The sequence below is a fragment of the Podarcis bocagei genome, assembly GCF_964188305.1.
Source record: "Podarcis bocagei genome assembly, chromosome: 7".
NCBI lineage: Eukaryota > Metazoa > Chordata > Lepidosauria > Squamata > Lacertidae > Podarcis > Podarcis bocagei.
In genome coordinates this window covers 59,965,421-59,984,426 of record NC_138132.1, presented here as the reverse complement: position 1 = coordinate 59,984,426, position 19,006 = coordinate 59,965,421, and the positions used below count along the sequence as shown (strand labels likewise).

Sequence of the window (19,006 nt, the reverse complement as noted above, 5' to 3'; positions counted from 1 at the left end):
ATGCTGCTCCCCCATGTGTTGAACCTTGAACGGTAAGGGACAGTTTCTATAAGTAGTATCTTCAGCTCCAGGGCTGTCTCCACCTGCCCAAGCTGGAGAGGAAGGATAAGAGCACTTCCTGTTTCAGTTGAGTCTTGCTTGAGCCACAAGGTCTTCCTGGTGTGTTCCTGTATTCTTGACTCTTCTTTTATCCTGTCTGTTGACTTGATTCCAGATCCTGCTTCCTTCTTGTCCTCTAGTTCCACTGTAATCTTTGGCTTAATCTTCTAGCTTGCTTCTTAATCTTGGCTCATGGTTGGCCCTGTGGTTCTGATTTACTCTTCAGGCCTGACAATTGCTTGGTTCCCTGGTTCAGACTGCTGTCCATAGCCCAGCTCTGACACAATCTGAGTCTGGTTCCTTTGTTGCCCAGAAAGAACATCAAGATAACAAATGGAGACCTGTTGGTCTTGTCACAGTCTAATGATTATTGGCTTGTGGTAACATGGAAGTGGGCTTTTTCACTTGAAATTTGAGAGGTCCCATCTACATTGACATTCCGATGGCTTTTGAAGATGCACCTGTTTACACAAGCACTCCTTTAATCTCTCTACCTGAGTCTCCAGCTTTAATTGCTGTGTTGTTTTAATGAGATGGTTTATTGCATATTTTAATGATAGATGATTATATTTTAATGCTTTAATGAAATCACTTTAATTATGAACGTGTATAGTTTAATGGTGGTGCTGTGGTCTAAACCACTGAGCCTAGGGCTTGCCAATCAGAAGGTCGGTGGTTCGAATCCCCGCGATGGGGTGAGCTCCCATTGTTCAGTCCCAGCTCCTGTCCACCTAGCAGCTCAAAAGCAGGTCAAAGTGCAAATAGATAAATAGGTACCGCTGCAGCGGGAAGGTAAAGGGTGGTTCCGTGTGCTGCTCTGGTTTCAACAGAAGTGGCTTAGTCATGCTGGCCACATGACCCAGAAAAACTGTCTGTGGACAAACGTCAGCTCCCTTGGCCAGTAAAGCAAGATGAGTGTGGAAACTCCAGAGTTGTTTGTGACTGGACTTAACTGCCAGGGGTCCTTTACCTTTACCTTTTTATAGTTTAATGTGCTTGTAATTACTTTTTCTACTTAGAAACCAATTTAGGAATTCAGCAGTATAAAAAGGTAAAGGACCCTGGACAATTAAGTCCAGTCAAAGGAGACTATGGGATTGCGGTGCTCATCTCGCTTCAGGAGAGCCAGCTTTTGTCCACAGACAGCTTTCCGGGTCATGTGGCCAGCATGACTAAACTGCTTCTGGTGCAACAGGACACCGTGATGGAAGCCAGAGCACATAGAAATGTCGCTTACCTTTATTAAGCAGTATATAAATTGCATAATAATAATAATAATAATAATAATAATAATAATAATAATAACAACAACTGGACTTTCCCCAAAAATGTTCAGAGTAATATACAACACAAGTAAAAGTAAAATACATGAAAAATCCAAACACATTATGGCATGTTTTTGTGGAGTGGGCACAACCAGACTAACACTTCATTTTCGTAACAAATTTATGTTACTGGCCTCCTAAGACTTGTATCTGACAAATCATATAACCCTTTAAGAAAGGGGTGGGGGTTGGAGAATAGGCTTCCCCGTTAAACCTTCTGCTCAACTCCCTTAATTTTCAACCATTAGTTCGTTTCCCTGTCCAATATTTCTAACATGGGTCCAATACCACTGATGGCTCCAGTTCCCCATGGAAGCGAAAATCTTCCAGCTACCTTGTTTCATCAAGCTATTAAGATGTCTAAAACCCCTTGGAGGCTTAGATTAGTAGATCTGAACTTTTTTTGGAGAGGGGAAAAAACCTTAGCTTCCATCCTCCCTTCTGAGAAATGTTTATGGGTGAATGATTTTTCTACCATTTCCAAAGATTTATTGGTTTAATTTAACACCACTGTGAAAACGGAAACATCCCTCTCCATTCCAGACCGGTGGCCTGCAAAGGCGGCTATGCCTCCGACACTATCTTCAATTCCCCACTCAAGAACAGATGTCCAAACTTTCAGCCTGTTGTCACCGAAGGCCCAAGGAATCTGGGATGTCATAGTACTGAGCAACTTTTCTGGCTGTTCAGAGCCAATAGGTAGAACAACAGCACCACAAAGCAACAGGAAGCAATTGCTGTTGGCGGCATATTCCAAAGGGGGCGCTCTTTTCTGACCTCCATCTGCTAGAGCGAGAGATCAGAGCAGAGTAGAACACCTTCCTTTCCCTTTGCTTACTGGTGGGGACCACAGAAGCTCTCCATGTGTTTAAAATGAATGTGTGAAGCTCAAACTGGGGACAAGAGCGAGTGTTTATAAAATCATGCACGGCAGGCAGGAAGTGGATAGAGAAGAATTGTTTTCCCTCTTTCCTAACACTAGAACTTGTAGACATCCAATGTATGCAAGATTGAGTGTTGTTTGCACCTGACTGTCTCAGGAGACAGTGCCTTTGGCAGTAAGGTCAAATCATCAGAGAGTTACAGTGCCTGCTGTAGTTGAAAAGGCCAATATGGGAGAGACATGTTTTATTGAAGGTGGGGCAGATGAAGGGATCTGGTTTTGCTGCTTCAGGTGCACCATGGCGTTTCTTCTCTTTGTGCCCCTCCTAGTGGTCATTTCTCCTTTGGTCACTGCTGGGGATACGTGACCTGACTGTCTTCTGTCTCCAGGCACTGCGATCTTCTGCAAGGGGTTCTCATATGTGTCAGCATTCATGTTGCATTGGCAGCCATCTTTGCAACACAGAGCTGGAGACTTATTCACGCTGTGCATAGAACTCACTCCTACAGGAGACAGTGATGGCCGCTGACCTGGATGGCTTTAAAAGAGGATTAGACAAATTCATGGAGGAGAGGGCTATCAGTGGCTACTAACCATGATGGTTATGCATGCCTCCATGGATGGAGGCAACAATGGTTCTGAAGAGCTGTTGCCAGAAACCACAGGAGGATAGAGAGCTCTTCTGCTCGGAAACATTGCTTGCATGTTTCTCGCAGGCATCTGGTTGGTCACTGTGAGTACAGGATGCTGGGCTAGATGAGATTGGTCTGATCCAGCAGGGCTCTTCTGAAGTTCTTATGCATGCCAGGAGTCCCCGCTCCACTCCTGACCTCACACTGAATGGGAAGGTCTAAAGGGAACGTCTAAGTGCATTTGGCTAAAAGCGTAGAGAAGCCTCCTTGCAATCAAGGGAGCCTGAAAGCATAGAGGTCCCAGTCATGGGGAGGTTTCTAAGCACATTGAGCTGAATTTTGCTAGAAGCCCCCCTTCAGACCTCAACCAATGTGGTTGGTGTAGACAAGCTCAGGGACACAGGGGAGAATGGCTAGCATATGCCACAATGGCCCACTCCCTGACCCTCGCCTGCTCCTTTTGAACAGCCCAGAGAAGGCTAGATTCTCACAAATGGGCCTTCCAAGTTGCCAGAGACTCATTGCTATTGTTTTTACGTTTTGCACCTTTTTATAGTAATTATAAAAGAATTGCTGCATTGTCAAAATGACTCAGAAGACATGGAGACAAGCTTGTTTTCTGCTGCTCTGGAGCGCAGGACCTAAACCACTGACAAGAAAGGAGATTTTGACAGAACATTGGGAAGAACTTCCTTATGGGAAGAGCTGTTCAACCTCCTTCATTGGAATGTTTAAAAAAGAGGTTGGGACCACAATGTTGCTGTGATTCCTGCATTGCAAGGGGTTGGACCTTTGGGGTCCTTCTGACTCTATGATTCTGTGCTTCTCCCCTTTCCCTAGATAAATAAGGCTGCTTTCTCCAAATATTCACCACAATTTTTAATATTTAGGTTTGTTTTTGTTGTTGCAGTTCCTATTTCACACAAACACAAAATGCTTTGAGGAGGACACTATCCCTGGGATATTGTGATGGGGGATAGCAGACTTGTGTCAGCACCAAAAAATATATAACTAAATAAGAAAACCAGGAAGCTATGCCACTGTGAATGGTGACCTACCACCTACACAAAACTGGGGGGGGGGGATTTCTCTTCCTCCTGGATAAATTTGGTGAAACGGGTTCACCAACTTCAACTTCTCTAGCTATGAATACGTGCTTCCTCTAAACCAGGGGTAGTCAACTTGGTCCCTTCCAGATGTCTGGGACTACAACTCCCATCAGCACCAGCCAGCATGGCCAATGAGAGTTGTTATCTGCAGCATGTGGAGGATACTTCCACTGCTCCACGCAACTCACAATGATGTAAGCTTCTGTCAACCACAATATTAACAGACAAACCTAAAAGCGCCTCTTTGAAAACTCCGGTGAAGAGCCATTGATCGTTATCCTTTGACTAATTATCTATTAATGATACCACAGTCCCTTTCAAGGTTTCAGGTTAGTTGCCAAGGCAACGCTTTCAAGAGTCATGGAAGCACACAGATTGTTGCATCACAGTTCATGAGCCGCTGTTTCACCTTCCTCGTGGCTCAGCCAATGGCTTTAGACTGGCAAGATGGGCAGTAGGCAACTGATTCAAATCTTTTCTGGCTACCTTGACCCTGGCTTGTGCCTTGGCTTCCACTAAATCAGAACCACGGGGGAAAGAAACTGGAAGCCACTGGGGAGTATGGATTGGCTCGAAAACAAAAGGGCAAAGTCCCTGCGGGTCTCCAATGAGAGAGAGGCATTTCAGGTATGTAGGGAAACTATCTGCATGTGTTTTTGAGTGACCAGGCACTTAACAGGGAGTGGGGAACACCCTGCTTTTACAAGCAACCAGGCCTAGGAGAAAGGCCACAGCACAGTGGTGTAATAGATTACATGCAGAAGGTTCCAGGTTCAATCCCCAGCATCTCCAGTTGGGGCTGGGAGAGACCCACAGAGCTGCTACCAGGCAGACCAGACAAGACTGAGCTAAATAGGTCAATGGTCATACGCAGTGCAAGGGAGCTCCCTGTGTTCACATATGTTCCTATCTCCCAAACTCTTCAGCTGAAGAAGATCCGGCGGTCTCTTGACTCCATGAAGACGATTAATGATAACCTGCTGAAGCAAGAGGAGAGGAAGGTGAAAAAGTGGCTGAAGAAACAAGCACAGATCTCACCCTCTTCTTCAGCCTATAAAACATTATACTACAAGGTAATGAAGAAGTCTGGAAGGGCAGGATGGCACTATAGAAACATTGCTCATCTAGTTGTCTATATACGCACAGCACAAATAGTGGAATTGTAGAATTGGAAGGGGTCTGAAGGGTCATCTAGTCCAACCCCCTGCAATGCAGAAAACACACATTCATAAGAAAGAGGGTTGTTTTGTTTTGTTTTTAGCTACAAAATGTTGCACGTCTCTGCTTAGCTCCATTCTTGGTTCTGTAGAACATGCCTACAGATGGCTGAATCTCTTGGCTGCAGCTTCTCATTCATTCATCTTAGGTTTAGGTGTCCACATTTCCACATTAGATTGTATTTTTTTGTAAGTTTGTTTTAAATCACCATGAAAATTAATAATAATAATAATAATAATAATAATAATAATAATAATAATAATAATAATTTATTTATACCCCACACCCATCTGGCTGGGTTTCTCCAGCCACTCTTGGCGGCTCCCAGCAGAATATTAAAAACACAATAAAACATCAAACATTAAAAACTTCCCTAAACAGGGCTGCCTTCAGATGTCTTCTAATAGTCAGACAGTTCTTTATTTCCTTGACATCTGATGGGAGGGCGTTCCACAGGGCGGGCGCCACTACCAAGAAGACCCTCTGCCTGATTCCCTTTAACCTCATTTCTCACAGTGAGGGAACCGTCAGAAGGCACTGGAGCTCAGTGTCCAGGCTGAACAATGGGGGTGGAGACGCTCCTTCAGGTATAGTGGGCCGAGGCCATTTAGGGCTTTAAAGGTCAGCACCAACACTTTGAATTGTGCTCAGAAACATACTTTAAATGTGGATTTCTCCTAATAAACAAAATTGTATGTGCTATTTTGCCTTATATAATGCATTTTTGCATACGATCTTCACTAATGTGTGCATTTTTATGGACATTTTATCCTAGTGCAAATGCATTTTTGTACACATTGCATGGCTGGGTAGGTATATTGTAAGAATTCAGAGAAGTGCAAATTTCAAAAGATTGCTGTGTTTTGGTTCGCATACTGTTTCCAAAAGCGCAAATTAGATAGGTTCACTTTTAAATGCCAACAGATCCCTAGTCACACCCAAATGCAACATGATCACTAGCACCAAACTCCTCCTAATACTAAACACAGGGCGGGGTGTTCTGACAGCTTTGTTGCCCCAATGGCCTCACCTGTGAATGAAAAGGGGGAGCTTTTGCATATTTTGGGGGGGGAGGTGATTTGAAGTTATTCAAAAGTCCGTGACTTCTTAAATCGCAGCCCTAGGGAGGGAATCCCTCCCCACAATATGCTGTATTCATCAGTACTGCACCTGCTTATGACAGTCTCAGGATACTCCGTTAACTGCTATGATTCCAAACGGGAAGTCAGAAGAACCACAGATTGGTGATAGAGAGGCAAAGAACAGCATGCCCAGATAGGCCTGACTTGAGAGGTGGGGCTGGGCATGCTTGCTCTGTGATGTCAGGAGAAAGAGGGAGAAAATGTCCTGCTTCTGTGCCTCTAAAGAACACAGAAGACAGTGAAATTACTGGCCCAGGAGCAGGAGTGGAGCACTCTGTCAATTTCAGTTTCTTCCTATTTCTCAATTTCCCAACTTTAAGTTCAGTTCACATCAGTTTGCCAGCCGAACTTTTTCCTTTAAAAAAAAGGTCCCCTCCCAAAACTGCATCAGCATTTCCATAAGCATTTATCCCCAGATAACACATCTTTGCATGTGATTTTCTCTAATAGGCATCTTTTGACAACCTCTTTCCCTTACTAGAATGCATTTTTTTCAGTAGGATTTTCATGAATAAATGCATTCATATATTTTTTGCACATTTCCCCCTAAGACACAAATCCTTTGTACAGATTCCTTGGTTGAAGTGCTGCATCAGAAAATGTTGAAATGTGTGGATTTTGATGGGCAGGTGTGGTTTGGTTTGCATATTGTTTTGCTGAAGTGCAAACTAGGTAGGCTCACATTAAAATGCGAACTGAACAGGATCATCCCTTCTTCCTCCCTTCAAATCCATCCTGGATACCCACTTTTTCCACAGTGTAACCTTTGGTTCAGTCCATTGGCCAGAGCAGCTGCCTGACTCTTGTAACTGCTGGCATTCAACCTCCCTGCTCTGAATAATGTCTCCTTAACTTCCTTCCTGTTGAGCAGGTCCCAAGCTAAGTGCTCAGGCATGGATGGTTGATGCTTTCTCAATGGGAGAGGTCCAGAGGGATCTCTGGGATAAAATAGCTGTCCTACCCCCTGCCAGCATACTTAAGCTAGATCTCTCTGTGTGTGAACAGCAGAATAGGGAGTGTGTGCATGTGTGTTTGGAATGAGACTGAGGCTGCATTCACACAACAGTTTACTCCATGGGTAGGCAACCTAAGGCCCGGGGGCCAGATCTGGCCCAATTGCCTTCTAAATCCAGCCAGCGGACAGTCTGGGAATCAGCGTGTTTTTACATGAATAGAATGTGTCCTTTTATTTAAAATGTATCTCTGGGGCATAGGAATTCGTTCAGTTTTTCATCTTCAAAATATAGTCCGCCCCCCCCCCCCCAAGTTCTGAGGGATAGTGGACCGGCCCCCTGCTGAAAAAGTTTGCTGACCCCTGGTACTCCTTTCCCCCGCTATTTCCCCAACTGTTAATTTCTACATTATATCTGATGTTTCACACAATGTAAAAATCACTTTTGGGAAACTAAAGGAACATAGTATATGCTTAGCACTCTGTGCTATTTGATTTCGAGGGGAGGGGGGATGCAGCCCCCTTAACCCAGAAAACCACAGGAGTAAAGTGATGAAATTTGGAACATAAAGTTATTTTTTGATGTTTTCATGGGGAACAGAAGCACACATGTGCAGAAATGGAGGGGAAGTAGCAACATTGTCTCTTTTTTAAATTTCATTTTTCATTTTACATCAAACAATAAAGTAATTTTACATCGAATTTCAAAACCCCATTTTGACCTCCCTCCTTCCCTCCCTTCCTGTGGTTACTTATGTTTATAATACATTTGCTGCATCTCCAAGCAGAACCTAATTATTATTCATCCAATGTAATAAAAATTAATTTTATATCACTGCACGTCTTTACATTAATCCTGCGAATGAAGTAGCAACATTGTCCAGTGACATTTATTGTTGTGTCACACCACGCCCACTGGTGCGAATGATATTTAGCATGACGCATTGGCATATAAGTCAACAAGCCACAGTTCCATTAAACAACAGGTCCTGCCATGTGAAAGGAACACTAGTATATAGCACAGAAGCACTATCATTATAATCAGGAAAACTAATGCTATTTTCCCCATATTTGAATGCACCCTGACCAAAAGAAAGAGAAAGAATTAAGGTGGCAGTGCTATCCTGAGAGCATCTGTGATGCTTGGCTAGAGATCTTAAATGGGGCAATGGATTTATAGCAGTGTGACTCTTATGCCCAGCTTGATTTTTTTGTAAATACACTTGAATATTGCATTGTATTTCTCCTGTGATCTCTCCTGTGAAAGGAAACCAAACCTGAGTCAGCCCTTTCCCCAGATCTTCTCCCCACTCAGTGAAGTGGGCTATGTTTGTAACAATATACATCCCTCACCCAGCATAAACTGCACAAAAAAGGTAAAGGGACCCCTGACCTTAGGTCCAGTTGCAAATTACCCTGGTGTTGTGGCGCTCATCTCACTCTATAGGCCGAGGGAGCCAGTGTTTGTCCGCAGACAGCTTCTGGGTCATGTGGCCAGCATGACTAAGCCACTTCTAATGAACCAGAGCAGCACACGGAAATGCCGTTTACCTTCCTGCCAGAGTGGTACCTATTTATCTACTTGCACTTTGATGTGCTTTCGAACTGCTAGGTGGGCAGGAGCTGGGACTGAACAACAGCATAAAAGCTGGATATAAAAGTTTGCAATCCCTCCCCAGGGGACCTGCAAACTTGAAAATGAGCAGATGAAGAAGGAGCTTGTCTTGCTTTTCTCAAAGTCAAGAATCACCTTTTGCAGCCTTTGTTCAAAGGAGTGTTAGGATGTGGCATGTTGTTAAAACACAGCAATTAAAATAATCCAACGCAGCTTCTTCCTTGAATGTGGTCCAAACATCCCTTGGAAAAATACTGTTGGGAAAGCACCAAAATTCCTGCCACCCTCTATATTTAAAACAGAGAAAGATTTCATCACTGCCCCTTAAGACCCTTCGATCATATTTTCCTTAAGTAGTTGATTAGCATCTCTTGGGAAACGTTTATCTGTTTTTGCCATCTGTCTCACACTTTCCCATGTGAACATTTTTTTTAAGGGCGAAGGAAGCAGCAACATGTTTACCCACCAGCTGCCGGTGAAAAGGGAAAGAGTGCCTGCCATTTGAAAAGGGGGGGGGGGAATCAAGTGCCTAATGTGACTCTATTTTAAAAATGCACAATAATAACAAGGAACATACAGTGGTGCCTCGCAAGACGAAATTAATTCATTCCGCAAGTCTCTTCGTCTTGCGAGTTTTTCGTCTTGCGATGCACGGTTTCCCATAGGAATGCATTGAAAATCAATTAATGCGTTCCTAGGGAAACCGCCTTCAGACCAGGTCCGGGGACAGTCTGTCCCCGGACCTCTTCTGAAGGCTGGGGGGGGATAAGGGCTTTTCTTCCCACCCCCAGCATTTTAAAAAACCCCGGGACAGCGGAGGACTTCTCCCCTGTCCGGGCGATCTTAAAATGCTGGCGGGCGGCATTTTAAAATCGCCCCGGGACAGCGGAGGACTTCTCCGCTGTCCGGGGCAATTTAAAAGCCCCTGGGAAGGCAGGCAGGGGGGACAAAGACTTTTGCCCCCCGCCAGCCTTCAGAAGAGGTCCTGGACCTCTTCTGAAGGCGGGCGGGGGGCGAAAGTCTTTGCTCCCCCCGCCTGCCTTCAAAAGCCCTCCGGGACAGGCAGGCAGGGGGGAGCAAAGACTTTCACCCCCCGCCCGCCTTCAGAAGGTGTTCCCTCCCCGCCGCCCGGCTTCGGAACAATGCTCCGAAGCCGGGCGGCGGGGGCGGGCATTCCCTCCCAGCCGCCCGGCTTCGGAGCATCGTTCCGAAGCCCGGCGGGGGCGGGGGCGGGGGCGGGCGTTCCCGCCCCACCGCCCGGCTTCGGAGGAGGTCCGAGGACAGTGGGGAAGATGCGCTGCGCTTCCCCGCTGTCCCGGATATTTCCCTATGGGCTGTCATCTTGCGAAGCAAGCCCATAGGGAAATTTGTCTTGCGAAGCGCCTCCAAAACGGAAAACCCTTTCGTCTAGTGGGTTTTCCGTCTTGCGAGGCGTTCGTCTTGCGAGGTACCACTGTACATCTTATAGACTTTGCAAGAACATCAGAAAGAGGCATCACTGGGTCAGACCAAAGCAGTGGCCAGCCTAGGGCTCTCAAATTTCAGTGGCGCCCAGGACAGTGCCAAAATTCAGTGCCCCCCTGCCTCTCGCTCTCCATTCTAAATAATATTTGTGGCATCCCTGAGGCTCTGCACCCAGTGGAGCCACACCAGTCGTGCTCCCATAATATTCTGCTTTTGACCAAAGGCCCCATTGTCACCAAACATTTAAAGCATGTAACAGAATGTAAGGCTAGATTATAAGCTACCTGGGGTTGAAATGAGCCATGGCAGAAACTGCTACCCCACAACAAGGAGCCGATGGTAATGAGAACAGTCTGTGTGAGGGTATGGGTGTGTGTAAAAAAAAATTGAGATTTTCAAAATGCCAGGGGACACTTATGTTTAATGTCTAATGTTTGCAAGGCGTGATCCCCAAATAAATTAGAAAATGTGCTCCTTTTCCTCACCTCAGACGCCCAGCCACCCTGCGTCCAGCCTAGAACAATTCACAGACACTCGCACAGTCTCTCGGAAAGATTCCTTCGATAGCCCGTGGACCCAGTTTGGTGACCATCTGCCCAACTTTGTGAGCTTCCTGAGACTCCCAACCAAAAGGTCAAGCAATGGTAGGAATTATTGTGGGAATGTTCAGGGATGCAGGAGAGGATATATTGTTTAATGATATCCTTCCTAACTTGAGTTAGCAAGTTCTATATCTTAGCTGAGTAACATTCCCCTTTAAATGCACAGCGGTTTGCTTGTTGCAGGCTCGTCTGGGCCTCGATTCCTGGTAAGATCCCTTCTTATCCCTCTTAAAAAGAATAGACAAGACAGTCTTGTTCAAGTCTATATAAAAGTAGTTTACTCACAATCATTCAGTTCACGGTTGGCTCCCTGAAGGCAAACTTAGGTTACAAAACTATATACACATGTGGAACTATCCCATAAGGGAGTTAGTTCCTAAGTGACTGCAAACAGGCAGCCACTTCTACTCACACATAGAACAGCAAAGTGGAGAAGAGCAAAAGGGAGAGAACGTGTGCTTCCTGCGTTGCTCTTGTAACCCAGGACAACTAGTCCAGATGAGGCCACACCCACCTCTAGTCACATGCAGAGGAAGTTTGTCACAGCTCAGGAGGAAACAGGAAGTCTTCTCCTGACTGCATACAAAGCATCCCTTAGCATGTTCATTCTAGGAATGTTGTATTTGACTGCTATGTGTTTGACATCCCACAGTTATCACATTCCCAAGACCCAGTCTGGGGTTTCCTGGCTCCACCCTGCCAGGTTTGGTTAGGTTTAGAGCAGGGGTGAGGGCCCTGTGGCCTTCCAGAAGCTGTTGACCCTGAACCTGCAAGATCACCTTATCCCTTTCATGCCCTCTTGACCTCTTTGATCTGCAGAATTGGCACTCTTAGAGATGCTGCATGATGTCTGTTCCTCAAAGCAGTTTACAAAAATAATAAAGCAATAAAACTATTAGTAAAAACAGCTGTTAGCAGGGGGTGATAGTTAGATGAATGTAAGGTAGCCTTCCTAACCCAGGATGGGAATAAGATGGAAATAGTTGCCAGGTTTCTGCAATGTGCAGTGAAGATTTGTGAATGTCATACAACAGTGTTTTAGTTTTTAGATGCAGATTTTGCTGAGTGATTTTATGTCTTTCAGAATTCTGTCTATGTGCCAATAAAAGGTCTGAGATTGAGATGGGTAGTAAAAACCATTAAAACAATGAGAAAATCAAAACCAGCAAACAGAAGCTGCTTTTCTGAGCAAAGTTCTTGATCTTTTTCAGACCGGAAGAATTCCAGGGATCTCACACCTTTCAGTGGAATGGATTTGCCCATGCAGACCATCTCGGGCAGACATGTAACTGCACCCAGAAACAGTGTTTACCATGGGTTCCAACCTTACAGAGACACCAGGAAGGGAAGCAGCCCTGGGGGGCCTAGCCAGGACAACAGCATATCACTCCAAGAAGCCATTGCATTCTTCCCTTCCTTGCAAAGGTTGTCAGCGAGGGGAGACCGGGTCTCATTGTCAACACTGCTTCTCCATAAGCCACTCTCTGCATTCCCAGCATTGCAGAAGAAGCTCAAAAGCTTGCTGGAGAAAGAATGGGAGGAAGAGAACTCAAAGCCTCTCAAACTGCTGCCTGAGATTAAGCCTGAAGAATTTTTGAGCTGCAGGTTAGCAAAAAACAAAAAAAGGCAACCCTCAAGTAGAACCTGCACTCTGTGATGCCTACATCGCTTTAGCCCTATCCAGGTGTTCACAAGTAAGGACAACACGATAGTGGGGAACAGGCTGCCCCTGTTGCCCAACTCAGGTTGGAGAACAGTGCAAAGTCTCCCTGTGTGGTGACAGAACTCTGATTTTAAAGGGTTATGCATTGCACCCTCATGCAGTGTTTTTTTTCTATTAAAAATGTTTAGGGGTACTCTCATTTTCCTACTCATATTGAAATACTGCACCTCAAGGAGGCCTAACTTAGATTCACAAAATGTTTAGGGGTACGCGTACCCCTGCGCCCCCCCCAGAAAAAAAGCACTGCCCTCATGCATCAGCATTATTTGACCTCGGGTCCCCAGATGTTGCTGAACTACAACTCCCATCTTGTGGGTGGGGCCACTGCTGGTGCACTCACCCCCTTTCCCCCTGTTGACGTGTTTTATATACTCATGAGCATAATAGCAGAACAGGGCTTTTCTTTTTCCTTAATCCGCTTGTTGACAAGCATGGGGAGACGAGCAAAGAGGGGGAACTGATTACTGTTTTGGTGTTGTGAATCGCTCCTTGACTACCAACCTTGCCTTGCGGGCTCACCAATCTAGGCTGCTCTACAGTGCCAACTCTCAGTAGGCCCTGTAAAAAAAGCAGGAAGAGGATAGCTGGCTGGCCAGCAGCTCCTGTTTTGACTCCCTGGCTGTGTGTCTAGTCTTCCCCAACCTGATGCCCTGCAGATGTTGCTGGACCATCATTCCTGAACATGGGCCATGCTGGCTTGGGCCAATGGCAGTTCTGGAGAATGGAAGGTTGGAGAAGGCTGCTCCAGTCTCTCCTGTTTTCTGCAGCTCTTTGGCTCATTCTGCTGCCAAGGTCCTCAAACCAGTCCATCTTCTGCATCTCACCCAGTCTGTTTGCCTACTTCCTGTTGTGCTTACTCTGCTCATCCAGTTACACCACCTGCCCCCTAGCTTATCAGGAGGAGGATTGGAGCAAGGTAGGAGGGCCCCTCAACTATCCTTAGGCTCTGCATATTGGCCCTGTTTTGTCAGATGCTGGTGCCAGCCACATCTCTTAGAACAGGGGTGGGGAACCTTCGTCCCTCCTGATGCTGACAAACTATAAATCCCATCATCCTTGGACTTAAAGAGAGTTGTAGTTTAGTAACATCTGGAGGTGAGGAAAAGGAGCCCTGGTGAATTAATTAATGGTGAACTAGAGAATCCAGGGCGGTAGATTTTTCCTCTTAACAAATGTGACTTACAAGCATCCCTCCCTCTTATTTTCTTTGCACAGGTACCTCCGTTTGTCCCAGAGCAATATTGATACCTTGCTGAAGCTGTGCAAGGAAGCTGGGATTTATATTGACTTGCATCCTCATATGAAAGCATCGGACATTGACGTTTGTAAGGTGCTCTCATCCACCCCTAGCAAGGTATTGTAGATTGGGCCTGTTGCCCAAATTCGGTTGCATTGCTTAGAAGACGGCCTCTTAGGGGAACATTTCCAGCACCACCTATACTTGGAAGAGCCGGTCGCTTTTTGGAGTCAAAATAGTGTGTGAGACGTGTTCTTGTGATGCAATGATAAAATGGTTCTTGCACTCACTATGAGTCAAACTGTGAGCTTAAATGGTTTTTATCAAAAATAATAGTTATCCCCCCCCCAAAAAAAGCGAAACAGGTCAAAAACTGATCTAAAAGTCAAATTAAATGATGCATTTCCCCATTCATCTGCATTTGCTCTGGTTGCCTTGAAATATTTGGAATGGCAGCTCTTTGCTTTAAGGTCATTGTTTCTTGCTGTAAACTAGAAATCATATCCCAGAAGGCACAATGACCACTGACTAGCTTGTTTTAGACAACCTAAGTGAGGCCTTTTTATCTTTCAATGGGAAGCCTCAGTCCGTAGGGAGAAATGGGTAAATGTAACTCGGGTAGCGTCCACCCATCAGATTATTCCACTGCCCCCAACATTTCTCTACCTGTTAATTTTGGCATTTGAGCTTTCACATGACATAAAAGCCACTTCTGGAAAGCTAATGGAATATGAGGAAATTTTAGTGCTCATTTCCATGTTATTCAATTTCAGAGAAAAATCTGTTTGCAGCCCCCTTAACCTGCAGTGTGTTGTTGTGTTGGCATCTGTCTGTCTCGAGATACAATGGAGTGTGCTTCTGGGGGTCAAGACAAACCGCTGGAGAATCACAGTGCCCACTGTGGCTGCAGAGACCGGTAACTCATAACGGCTGCCTCCCATGTTGTTTTTGCTGCGTTAGCAGCACCAAAGGGACCTCACTGGGGCACAAACCTGGGCAGTGTGTATGGAGGTCCTGGGCTGCCCAGACATTAAGACCTCCATCTTGGCCTCATTGATGTGGGCCAAAGGAACAGCTCTTCTGTCAGGAACAGCTCTTCCTGACAGTAAGAGCTGTTCGACAGTGGAATTTGCTGCCAAGGAGTGTGGTGGAGTCTCCTTCTTTGGAGGTCTTTAAGCAGAGGCTTGACAACCATATGTCAGGAGTGCTCTGATTGTGTTTCCTGCTTGGCAGGGGGTTGGACTCGATGGCCCTTGTGGTCTCTTCCAACTATATGATTCTATGATTCTATGAAAGCAGAGCAATACGTTTGGCACCAGCTTGGTTGCAGGAATGGCTGGAAGGAGACATACAAGGTATCATCCAACTGTCTTAGGGACTCCACTCTGGATTTGTGTAGGGCATACTCCTTAGCCTTTTCATCTCCTGAAGATGTCCCACAAGGCAGTGGGTAAAAAAATTCCCCAGGGTTTACTCCCAAAGCCTGTCTCACAGATGATCTAGCTGCAAGGCTGGAGAAAAGTGACAAAATTTGGGACAGTAAACCAGCATACATTTTCACCCTCCTGTTTTCATGGGGAAACAGAAGCATGCATGTGCAGAAAGGGAGATGTAGCAGCAACATTGTCTACAAAGTTGACGTTGTTGCGTCACATCAGGCCCACTGGTGGAAATGAAATTCAGTATGTTGTGCGGATTTATTGGTCAAAAAGTGCACTTGTTTCCATGTTATTCAGTTCCAGAAAGGGGGGGGGGGACATTTGCAGACCCTTTAACCTAGAAAAGCATGGGAGGAAAGTGACAAAAATTGGGGTTCTTTCCTGTTGAATTCATGGGGGGAATCATGGGGGAACAGCAGCATGTTGGTATGGGAAAGGTGTAGCAACATTGTCCAATGATGTTTGTTGCTGTGTCACACCACAAACACTGGTGTGAATGGAATTCAGTGCGACATGCCAGTATACCAGTCAAAGGCCACAGTTCCGTAACACAACATTTACTGAAGGGTGAAAGGAACTGTTACACGCTACCCCAATCTCCGAATGGGGTGAAATTCCAGGGATTGCAGGTGCTTAGGGTTTGGTTTCCCTGGAATGAAGGTCAGCAGAGACCGTGGTGTCTTTAAGATATATGGTTTATTTACACCTATATACTACCTGGGGCACGCGGGTGGCACTGTGGGTTAAACCACAGAGCCTAGGACTTGCCGATCAGAAGGTCGGCGGTTCAAATCCCCGCGACAGGGTGAGCTCCCGTTGCTCGGTCCCAGCTTCTGCCAACCTAGCAGTTTGAAAGCACGTCAAAGTGCAAGTAGATAATCTGGCAGGAAGGTAAACGGTGTTTCTGTGCACTGCTCTGGTTCGCCAGAAGTGGCTTAGTCATGCTTGCCACATGACCCGGAAGCTGTACGCCGGCTCCCTCGGCCAATAAAGCGAGATGAGCACTACAACCCCAGAGTCATCCATGACTGGACCTAATGTTCAGGGGTCCCTTTACCCCTTTACCTTTATATACAACCTGAGCCTAAGATGGAGGGGCTCACAGCATTAACACTCTGTGAGACCATGCTTCTCCATTGGTCATAGCTTGGATTCCACACAAATCAAGATTGGGCCTGTGCCTCCAGCTTCTCAGTTTACAGCCTGCTTCCAGCTCTGCACACCCACAGCTACAGGAAGTTGGTCTTCATTAGGCTGATAGTCAGTGTTTTTATTTTAATTTTTAAAAAAATGTTTAGGGGTACTCTCATTTTCCTACTCATATTGAAATATTGTCCCTCAATGAGGCCAAACTTAGATTCACAAAATGTTTAGGGGTATGCGTACCCCTGTGTCGTCCCCCCCCCCCCGAAAAAAGCAATGCTGATAGTAAGGCCAGACTCCATGCAGGCTTGGGCAAAATGGCTGATGTGTCTCTGTAGAGCTTCCTTGGAGCGCGCTGCCTGTAAACAACATCTCTCGGATAAAGGACTCGCCACACTTTTGTCTTGGCGTGGAGACGTGCCAGCTTGAACAGACCCCCGTCCCTCCTTGAATGAATGTACACGCCGTCTTCCGTTGAGCTTAAGGCATATGAGAGCGATGAGGAGGAGGATATTCCAAAGAGAGTTGGCACAAGAAAACAGCCCTGTTTCAGAATGCTCTTTATCGAGAAGGCATCCGAGGACAAGCCATCATGTTGGATGGTGCCATACATGTTCATGTGGAAGAACACAATCATCTTGTGGAGCTTAGGTGGGCATCCTACCCAGTGCCGGATTCATATATAAGCTAAACAAGCTATAGCTTAGGGCCACACTCTCTTGGACCCCCCAAAAAATTAAAGAAAAACAACAACACTGGATGTACATTTCCAAAATATAAGATAAAAAACAAATAAAATAAAACCTACATACAGCAACAGTGGCAAATGGCTTTTGATACCTATTAGGCTCATAAATTACCACACAGCATATATTCAACACAAAAAACAGTGACAATTTGTTGTTGACAAAGGACAGCTGAACATATAAAGGGCCCCATTACCTTCAGTAGCTTAGGGCCACATCAAACCTAAAACCCTGATCCTACCTTATTGAGCAGCGTGAAGAGTCCTTTTCAGTTGATGAGGTCAAAGGCCTTTCTCAGGTCTATGAAGGTGATGTATGTATACATGGAACTCTTGGAACCGAACCTCTGCATACTAAGATGCGGTCATATATTTCAACTGCATACATTTAAAATTAGTCATGACTTAATGTGTGGGTTATGGTTTTTAACAAAAAAAAAAAAAAAGGAAGGGAAGGGAAGGGAAGGGAGTGTGTGTGTGTGTGTGTGTGTGTGAGAGAGAGAGAGAGAGAGAGAGAGAGAGAGAGAGAGAGAAATCAAGTTTTTAATTTTCAACCAGGCTGGGTCAAAGCCACGTGTTGTGGCATATGTGCATCACCCGCCCGTTCCCCATTGCTGAAAATCAACACGGTCCACAATTTTGGGCTAGGTGTCTGAAATCTGTTGGCAAAGCATCACAACACAGTCCCCACTGCATTACACTTGGACGATCCAGGTATATAAAACACTTCGAAAATGAAAGATTCCATGAAACTACAGTGTAACTACGGGGCAGTCGACATTGGCGTAAATATCCGCTGTTCTTGCATATCACCACCAGATGGGGCTCAATAATAGCCGAAATGTTCTATTACCTGCACATACATGCATATCTATACCTCTCACTCAAAAATCTATTATATACACCATTTTCTAATATACTATATTAGCATTCCTCAAAAAAAGAAAAAAGAAATCCCACTTGTCTCCTCTCATGGTTCACATTTTTTAAACCACTAATGTGACAACTTAAGGACTTTTGGAAATCTTAATGACTTCAAAAAAAATGTATATTAAAATCTGCCGTAGAGTACTGGGAGACTTAAGAATAATGTTCAGGGATGACTGTATCAGTTTTACAGTATTGCAGTTATCAATAGAGTGAGCAGTTCTGTAAAATCCATTTGTGTGTTTCTGTGCCAGTTATTTTATCAAATATGAAAAGGCAAAAAGCTGCCTAACGCCACATTCAAGCCACACATTTAAAGCACTATGACACCACTTTGAGCAGGCATGGGTCCCCACAAAGAATTTTGGAAGCTGTTATTTGTTAAGGGAGCTGAGAGTTGTTAGGAGAATCCTTATTTCCCTCCACAGAGCTACAATTCCCTGCATGATTTAACACACACACACCCTTCCCAGGGAATTATAGTCCTCAACTTCACATTCTGTGTGCAGGGTGGCGAAAGTTGGAGGACACATTTTGGCTCCATTCTGCCTCCTAGGAAGAATGCTGTGGCAAGAATATTCTGGCTCCAACCATCAGCTAAAGCAGGGGTCAGGAACCTTTTTCAGCCGTGGGCCAGTCCACTGTCCCGCAGACCTTGTGGTGGGCCAGACTATATGGGGGGGGGTGAACGAATTCCTATGCCCCACAAATAACCCAGAGATGCATTTTAAATAAAAGGACACATTCTACT

The 19,006-nt window shown here is 45.4% G+C and overlaps 1 protein-coding gene across 2 annotated transcripts; it reads left to right on the top strand.

Annotated features, from left to right (window-relative positions):
* Positions 1–4,440: 4,440 nt before the first annotated feature.
* Positions 4,441–14,291, top strand: LOC308591849 (uncharacterized protein C16orf78 homolog). 2 transcript variants are annotated; one of them, XM_081202828.1, is made up of 5 exons: positions 4,441–4,675; positions 4,975–5,121; positions 10,930–11,083; positions 12,253–12,735; positions 13,980–14,291. In XM_081202828.1, exons 1-4 carry the CDS (start codon positions 4,610–4,612, stop codon positions 12,696–12,698), a joined length of 813 nt encoding a protein of 270 aa, XP_081058954.1. In that variant the 5' UTR covers positions 4,441–4,609; the 3' UTR covers positions 12,699–12,735; positions 13,980–14,291. The 2 variants fall into 2 exon arrangements, with proteins under 2 accessions (XP_081058954.1, XP_081058953.1); XM_081202827.1 differs by having other exon boundaries at positions 4,442–4,675; positions 12,253–12,646.
* The last annotated feature ends 4,715 nt before the right edge of the window (positions 14,292–19,006 follow it).